Source organism: Apium graveolens, chromosome 10 (assembly GCF_009905375.1).
Source record: "Apium graveolens cultivar Ventura chromosome 10, ASM990537v1, whole genome shotgun sequence".
NCBI classification, from domain to species: Eukaryota; Viridiplantae; Streptophyta; class Magnoliopsida; order Apiales; family Apiaceae; genus Apium; species Apium graveolens.
Window position 1 is genome coordinate 235,281,555 of NC_133656.1, and position 9,192 is coordinate 235,290,746.

At 34.6% G+C, this 9,192-nt stretch overlaps 1 protein-coding gene across 1 annotated transcript; it reads left to right on the top strand.

The window, feature by feature from the left end:
* The first annotated feature begins 697 nt into the window (after positions 1–697).
* Positions 698–8,791, top strand: LOC141689572 (E3 ubiquitin-protein ligase XBAT32). The gene is made up of 10 exons (XM_074493914.1): positions 698–1,864; positions 2,010–2,069; positions 2,278–2,349; positions 2,442–2,617; positions 2,702–2,862; positions 4,223–4,281; positions 4,358–4,404; positions 5,450–5,596; positions 6,162–6,253; positions 7,872–8,791. The coding sequence occupies exons 1-10, from the start codon at positions 1,670–1,672 to the stop codon at positions 8,339–8,341; spliced, it is 1,479 nt and encodes a 492-aa protein (XP_074350015.1). The 5' UTR covers positions 698–1,669; the 3' UTR covers positions 8,342–8,791.
* Positions 8,792–9,192: the final 401 nt, after the last annotated feature.

Sequence of the window (9,192 nt, forward strand, 5' to 3'; positions counted from 1 at the left end):
CTTGCCACCCAAAAACTAAACACAAATAAGAAAAAAAGATTAAAAAAATCCCTTTTTCAGAGTTCGGGACAAGAATACCATTTTTGAAAATTTTGGTCAAAAATACTCGTCTAATACATATTTATAAGTTGGGTATTAATAATATGTATTTTAAGAATGGGTAAAAAAAAATTATCGTAGCTAACCAGAAGTCACTACCCTTCGGTGCGTACTGGTTAAACACCGTGAGCTCATGCAATAACCTTTAAATCACGTGAATCAAGATAAACCGCATTTAAGTGATAGGCTATAATTCAGGAGGTATAATTATAAATTCTCCTTCTTGTAGGATTCGAAAATGTGACGAATAAGATGGTTATTCTTTTTTAACCGAGAGATAATTTGTGTAACAAAAGTTAAAAGAAAAACTAAAAATTATAAATTAGGATACCTAATTCGTATCAGACCTTTGACTTTAGTAATAAAAATTTGTGATATGCGTTTGCTGCTTCTATTTTTAAATTTTTTACATAATACTCATTTCTCAATTATGTAATAAATTTATCCAATTTAAAATGCGTATTACATGGGTACTTTTTACCTTATACTCCAAAAAATGATATTTCTATTATAATTTCAAAAAAAAATTGTTTTTGGAAACACCCCACAAATAACATTTTAAACTGATAAAATGTGTTACGTGCGTCCATCATTACATACAGGTAAATATAAAACACAAGCTATACATACAACAACTATACACATATTATATGAATCAATCATTAAAAAGCTCAACAATTTGAGCAAAACAGGGCTTATAATTTATGAGAATTTGAGTCCCCGTAATAGTCGCTGTCTAAACCTCTTAAAGAACACCCACTATTTGTGTTTGTGTTTGTTTATTAGTACTTGTGTATACATGTTTGTGTTTGTTTATTAGCACTTGTATTGTATTGTTCATGTATCTATCCTTTTATATACTTACATGTTTTTTTATATCTGTACCGACATTCTAATTACCCTTTGCCTGTTTCAATCCCTAGTGCTTGTTTTTTAATTTTTTTAATATTTTTTTTATGTTTTTGTTTGATCTTTGATCAAATCACCAACAATTGACGTTTCTTGATTCTGGGGGGTTTTTTGAGGACCCTTTTGTGTTATGTGATTTGGGTTTTTATTGTTTTTGTTAGTTTAATTTTTTCCCGGGAAAATTTGGATTTTTGTGTTTTTTTAGGGTGAATTGAGAAGAGGGTCTTGAAGATTTGAATTTTCCGGGGGAAATTGGAAGTGGGGTTTGTGAAATTTGAGTTTTTGAGAGAAATCAAGAAAAGGGCTTGTGGGTTTGGGCAATGAATTGGTGATATGTTTATGTTGTGTTTGATAATTGGTCAAAGGCTTTCTTGAGTGTTGTATCTATCATATGAGTTGGTAGGCATAGTGTTGAAAGATATTATAGATTCATTTTGATGTTTGTGGAAGAAGCGAAGCGGTTTGTGAATTGTGAATTGTGATCAGATTGATTGATAAAGGAAGGAACTTTATCGGTACCTGTTATACATTTTAGTTTTTGTGATTTTTGGATGATCAGGATTGTAAAAGGATTTGTTATTGGTAGGAGAGGGTGTTACATTTAGATTTGGTGTGTATTTCTATCTAAAATTATTATCTTGGCTGGAATTATTAGAGAATCATGAAGTTTTTGAGTCTTGTTAGTAATTCCTTTGGTTGTTCTGCATCCGGGGAACGCTTGGTTTCTGCTGCGAGAGATGGAGATCTTCAGGAAGCTAAAGCTTTATTGGAATATAATCCCCGTCTTGCTAGGTATTCAACTTTTGGTGTCCGGAATTCCCCTCTTCATTATTCTGCAGCTCAGGGCCACCATGAGGTATATATAGTTCATATTAGCTTAAGCTTGTATATTAAATTTGTTATCTGATTAGTACTCACTACTCATATTGTCAGATGCTCCTATAGTTTAATGTATGAAAAATATATGCGTTTATACTTAAGACTTTGTTTCATCTTCATAGATAGTTTCACTGCTGCTCGAGTCCGGAGTTGATATCAATCTCAGAAATTACCGCGGGCAGGTCAATATTACTTGTCTTTGTTCATTAAAATATCACCATGTTCCTCTCTTGGAATTATACAGTCAATTTCTCTGCTTAGTGTATGTCCAGTCATGCAATTGATTCAAGTCGTATACTTTCACCATCGTAATATTAAGTTTTGTGGTTAAATTTAATTTAAGATGTTTTCACTAAGAAATGAATTGATGAATACATGTTTGTGGAACAGACTGCATTGATGCAAGCTTGTCAATACGGTCACTGGGAAGTTGTTCTGACACTGGTCCTTTTCAAAGCTAATGTACGATCGTGTTTACTACAATTAGCATTTTTAAATATTTTGTTGCAATATTCTTTATGAGATCATCATGAACTTAGAAGTACATATTTCAGATGCACAGAGCCGATTACCTTAATGGAGGTACTGCACTGCATTTGGCTGCTCTAAATGGACATTCTCGATGCATCCGGATCCTGCTTGCTGACTATATACCCAGTGTTCCAAATTTTTGCAATATCCTAAACAAACGATCCAGAACTGAAGAATCTATCTCGGAATTTGATAGGAGGTACCCAACATAGCAGTCTACCTTTAATAGTTGACAATGTATTCCACGTACGTCTAAAGTATGCTGTTGGCTCTGTTGTATCAGATCACTCTATCAGGTAATTAATGGTACCTCAGATGGAGGCATCACTGCCCTTCACATGGCTGCACTCAATGGGCATGTTGATAGCGTGCATTTACTCATAGAACTTGGGGCTTCTGTATCCGAGGTCACTGTTGAAGATGGGACCACAATTGATCTAATAGGCAGGTTCCAATATTTGAACTCCTTATTAGGCACTACTAGTTATACACCTCAATGTATGCTGTTTTTTATTTTGGTGCACCATGCACTCCCCATGAATCACTATTAATACCTTCATATTACTTGTCTCTCTTTGTTCATAATTTTTGGTTATCTTGGCTTCTTTAAAAAGTCATACCTCGCTTCTTTCTTTAATGATTGAATGGAATGCTAGATACGACAGACCTGAAATTTGAACCACTTGATCATTCTCTTCTTCATCCTCTGTGAGATAGATTTTGTAGATTATATATGTAATAATATCATTGTTGACCTTTAATCAGTCAAAGTAGACCTAGGTATTGACATATTTACTGTTGTCTTCAGAATTAGTTGTCTGTATATATGTCATTGCCTTATGTTGTTAATATCTCATAGGGACAGTCACAAGAGAAACCTAGCACCACTACCATCTTAACAGCATCTGAAAATGTCTAATGATCAGTGTTATTAGAAGCCTAGGTCTGAGGTGAGGAGAGCACCTCATCGAAGAGAGGCACAAGACTTAATGTATACAAGTGTTTAACAAAAAATTTAATCTAAAAGTTGTCACAGAACAAAAAAGATTTTATTCAAACTTACAGACAGCTGCATGGGGGACTTCTATCGTGATTAGTTCTCATTTTTTGATTGCTTTCCCAACTGCTATAGTAAGATTGTGGACCCAGTTTTCCTTTTTTAAGAATTCTGGTTTTTGGCAAGAGCTAGGCAACATGTATTATTACATGGTTAGCTGAGAGGAGGGTCTGACCAGGACTATGAGGATGTTGGTTGGGGGGGGGGTGAGTGATTGCTTGTGGGTTGGGTTGCTGCCTTGCTGTGAGAAAGTATACTGCTATAACATTTATCAATGATAAAAGCCAGACCAGTATTAGGAGAGATTGGAAAATCGGTTCCTACATCAAAACAAGCCGATTAGATAATTTTGTAAACCTCAACTCTTACACCGAACTATATACTACACTGATGTCTTGAATTTAGCATTTGAATAATGAATTTACTCTCAATTAGGTTTTTGACAACAAATGTACCAAGTGTGGACATGTTTATGTTCCAAGGATACAGTTAAAGGCCTTCTAAAAAATCTACATCGTCTATATTCTTATGTAGTTACTAAATGATAATAGTTGGAGATTATACATCATAGTGGAGTATACATTAGTATGGTGACAGCTGTAAGAGTAATGCAGGACTGATGTAGAAGCCAGTGAATTGCTGCCTACACCTTCTATTAGAACTGTAGCCAAACTTTGAAAAGAATGTAATAGTATCAAGTTATTACTTTCTTTTTTCAACATCTATAATTGTTTTTCTGGTCTACAGGTGCAGGAAGCACACCTCTTCATTATGCTGCATGTGGTGGAAATGCACAGTGTTGCCAGGTATGTTTCTTTAGTTATTATTATGATTCTTGTTTCTACTATTGTTGACCTTATCTGATGTATAGCATCATCATAGATCTTGATTGCTAAGGGAGCAAGTCTGACGGCAGTAAATGCGAACGGGTATGCATTCTGTCTACGCTCACTGCACTTGCCTATTCTATTGAGTTGCAATCTTTCATATAAGGCTCCGTAGTTAAATCTGTTCATCAAATATAATTTAGATTGTTTATAATTAACCAACTGCAATTTTTAATCCTCAATCCCTTAAATACATCTTTTGTATTATAGTTTAATGTGTTTGTTCTTCGTAAGATTTCTCTATACTCTTATCATTTGCAAACATTTATTAGGATGACAAGTAGATAAAGTATCTTCATTATCTTATACCGTGAATTAAGTTTCTCCTAAAAAAGGTAAATCTGTTAAAATAAAAGAAATTGTTCAGTTACTATGTTTGGGATTTTCGATTTACTTGAGAAGAATTTCTATTACTGGTATACAGTATACTGCATAAATTTAAAAAGACATAATGCAGTAAGATGCATTAAACGCCTTTCCCCCTATTCCTATTATTTTTGGATAAATACCAATGAAGTTCAGCAGTTTGAGTAGAATTTCGAGTCTTGTGGTGTTCAGTACGATTAAAGAAAATTGTTGCTAGCTGGTCATGGTTAAAATTATGTTTTAATTGCCAATGAACAGCTTGGACACTAGTTTCTGCCAAACCTATCGAGTACTTTGCTAGCATTTAATTGTTTTGAAATTGCATAAATTGCTTTTCTGCAATTTTAAGCTTTGACACTGTATGGTCTTTGACTTTCTACGGGAGGTCATCACTCATCAGTAGTTAGTTTCCCAATTAATAATATTCATGTTGAACAGAAAATTAAGTTTCCATTTAACCTAGTCTGAAATTTAGTCTGTCTTGCTTTTATCATTTTGGCAAGGGAAGAATGACCTTTTTTGTTGCATAGTCTATCATAATAAGTAACTAATTAATGCTTATGCAGATCTCATTCTAATGCCTAATGCACATTGATGCTCTATTTGCTCCCCATGACATGAGTGTCGTGGGAATGTTAGATAGCCGCATCTTTTGTATCAGCTATTAGCTTCTGCTATTTTATGAATAATTTGAAACTTACAATAGTTTTTATGGTAAAAGGTGGACTCCGTTGGCAGTTGCTCATTCATGGCATAGAGATGGTCTTGAGGATATTCTGACCCCACAGGCTCAGGAACAATCTTATCTTGCTCTTCCACCTTCTCCGTACTTGTGTCTTCCCTTCATGAGCATTGTAAAAATTGCAAGGTAAACAGCTGTTTAAGTTATTCACTACATCGGGTATCCCATATGGTTTCTCAGTATATTACATATGAGTGTATTCTGCATGTATTTATATCATTTTTGTTCATCATGTTTTTATTTGCACCTTGAATCATATATTTCAGAGTCAAAGATTGTATATGTGGACTGCATCGAGTCCCAAAACAGACACACGCGCACACATAAACACACGCATATCAGTGCCATAGGGATTTTGGAAAATAGATAATACATATGTTCCTATGCTGTATTGTTGAGATCACTTAATCATTATTTCAATCAAGTGTACTGCGTATCTGAACCAATATTTGCACAGGAAATGACAGCTATAGTAAATAACTAATTGACACATTGACAGTCTATAACATTAAAATGTATAGCAACCCTGGGCATGCATTTTTTTTCTCTAATTCGGCGTAGGCAACTTTAGTTTCAATGCCATGCAACAAAGATTGTCATCCCTTGTTTGACTGGGAATGAACATTTTTTTTCTTCAAAAAGATGAGGGATCTACTGTTACTCAAAATGTTCCTGTTTTGGTCATGTGTAGAGAATGTGGATGGCGTAGCGGTGATTCTCTTAACACGTGTATGGACCCATGTGTTGTTTGTTTGGAGAGGAAGTGCACAGTAGCTGCAGAAGGTACAGTTTTTTAGAGCTTGTATACAATTTACTAAACATCTTTAAGATCTGGTTCCATAGTTGGTTGTGGCGAACTCAGTGTTAATTATCATGTAAACAAAATGTGAAAATGTATGCATTAGATATGCTTTAAGTAGGTGAAGTGTGTTGTGCCATTTGAATAAGGTATATCATGTTGTATATAAACTTAAATTCCATCAGTGGCTATATTGTGTAAAATATGAACTTGTGGTGCTCAATAAGGATTTATAATCTTCTTGCACTTTGAAAGTATTAGAAATGGGTATGCGAAGCAGTTTTTGTAATTTAAACTGGCAGACTACATCGTCATATAAGATAAGTTTAGATTTGAGGCTGCCAAGTGCCAAGACTAATGTTGTATATTTTTTAAGGCTCTTAATGCAATATATCAAGTTTTGTGCTTCCAGTTCTATCATGTGCCAGCACTTAATGTTATAATATCATAGGTATCAACACTGCATTGCTACTTTTCGCTTCTGTGTCCTCTACGGCTGGTATAAAAAATGTGATGATAAATATTCTTTTGACTATAATATTATATGCTTGTGGTTCCTTGTTGGCTTTATCAAATAAAATTTATGATGAGCTAATAAAATTTTCATTCAAGTCAAAGACTATCCAATGCATGACATTGTTGAATGTCCATTATGATAAATGCTAAACACCTTTGGTAATATTAAATCCCGAGTCTTTGCGGAAAACAGCCTCTCCGGTCTTTAGGAGTAGAGGTGTGGCCAGGTACATAATACCCTTCTGTACCGTCTGTAGCCATATGATATTCAAAATTATTATTCTCGTGTCAACTATAAGGAAACACAAGATTACTTCGTGCTGCAGCCTCTAACTCTGTTTCTATCTGAAGGTGAGGTATGAAGGGTTTAGCTTGCATGATTGAGTACTTTGTATGTGACTTTGGATGCATAGTTGCTGCACCTCTGGATGTCTTTTCCAGTCGATTCTATCCTGGACAGGATTTAGATTTTGAGATAAAAATTATTTGGTTAATGCCAGTACAAGTGCAGAAAATTTTCCAGTATAGGTGCTCGCAATGGAACCCAAAGAGATACCTTTAGGCCATACCTTGTAGTTGAATAGAAGTAAAATGGGGATTACATACCTTCCTTCATTAATTATAATTCAATTTACAAGAGTGTTTTATATATATTTGGTTTAAGTTTACTGTCATAAAATCAATAGCGGGGAAACACTTTCAGGTTTGACGACACGTGCAATGTATACCATAAAATAACATGTATCTTCTAGTAAACTAGCCAACTTATTTAATAAATGTTTTTGCGCTTTAAGTTTGAGATACCCGAATAATTTGTAAAATATGACCATGCCAAAGAATCTTCTCTTCATTTACCTAAAGCTCCAATAATTATTCTTTGGGGCTTTATAATTTTACTTCTGTTACCTTTTTCCCCAAGAAGCTTTAATTTCTACTTGCTCTGCAAATTTATTCTAAGCTCTATCTCTAATGCAATGTACTTGGAAATCTTTGTTAGTAATTAATTTATGTGTGTTCTTGGATTCTGGTTTAATATGTCTTTACATAAGTTTCATTAGTTAATGATTTTAACTCTTCATGATGTAGGTTGCTATCATGAGTTTTGCACTCGATGTGCTCTGTATCTTTGTTCGACAAACTGCACTACTACAGTAGCTCATGGTCCCCCGGGTTCAATTGCTTGCCCTCTATGTCGACACGGCATAGTTTCATTTGTCAAGCTTGAGGCCACATCACCGATAGTTAAGGACATTGCTCGGACAAGTCTATCGCTCTCATTTTGCACTTGCACAGCCCTTGGTTCAGACACATTAGAGACTCCATTTTGCAAGCCCGATGTGCATTCTGCTCGATTTCCCCCCACTGGATCATCTTTCCGCTCTTTGAGCTGCCATAAGTTGTCATTGCTGAAAATGAATCCGAGCCTGTGCATGGGAGCTTCAGATTCCAAGTGTTTGAAATCCAGTTATAGACGCTCAACATCTATTAATAGTGACCGATCAAAATCGTGGTTGTGCTCTCTTCACCAGTGTGTAGCAACGGGTATCGAGTACTGATCTATTTTGCTTTTAGATCATTGAGAGTGACCAAGCAAAATTGTGGTTTGTGCTCTCTTCACTAGTGTGCAGCAACGGGTATCGATTACTGATCTCCATTGCTTTTAGATAATTCCTAGTCATATTTGCACTCCTCTTCGTCACAAGATCAACATGCAAATGCTACATTTTTGTATCTGCTTTTCTTTTAGCCTAATCATTTATGTGATTTTATAATCCAATTACTCGAGTTGTTAGTGTGATTGGGTTTGATGATTCCCAAATGAAAAGATGAAGTGTTTTTCATTCTCTTGCTCTTGTAAATATAGCATCTGCTATGAGTGAAAGCTGGTACAAGCAACTGTATATTATCATTTGATACATATCAACCTTTTTTCAAGATTGTCTAGAAGACTCTACAGCCTGTTTGATTCTTTCAAATTTGGAATGAATGAAGTTTTGTTACATTTAGGACTTGTTATGAAAAAGCTCTGGATTATGTTGCTAGTATAGTGTTTTGGGATCAAATCCAACCTTTTAATGATAGGTTAAATTCTAAATCTTTTGTTAATAATGTTTAACATTATTTGTTCATTTCATGAGCAGCACTTTGCATGCCATTTTTCCGGCCTGTTACTGGCAATGAAAAATCATCAGAAAACAAGTCTCAAATATTAAAAACAATAGTAGAAAACTATACTTCATTAGATTTGCTATTGATACATAACATTACAGCAAGCAAACTTCAAACTCTTATCTAAAACAACCAAAGTTTGCACAAGATATTACTAATAAAACTTTTTACCACAGGCAAATTTATGTGCTTTGTCAAAGAGCACAGCAGAAAAGGAAGGAACCATTGTAAACTTGTT

Coding starts and splice junctions, on each gene's coding strand:
- LOC141689572 (XM_074493914.1), top strand. CDS start 1,670: ATGAAGTTTTTGAGTCTTGTTAGTAATTCCTTTGGTTGTTCTGCATCC. Junction 2,618..2,701: donor ATCTCGGAATTTGATAGGAG/GTACCCAACATA, acceptor CTGTTGTATCAG/ATCACTCTATCAGGTAATTA. Junction 4,282..4,357: donor GAAATGCACAGTGTTGCCAG/GTATGTTTCTTT, acceptor GCATCATCATAG/ATCTTGATTGCTAAGGGAGC.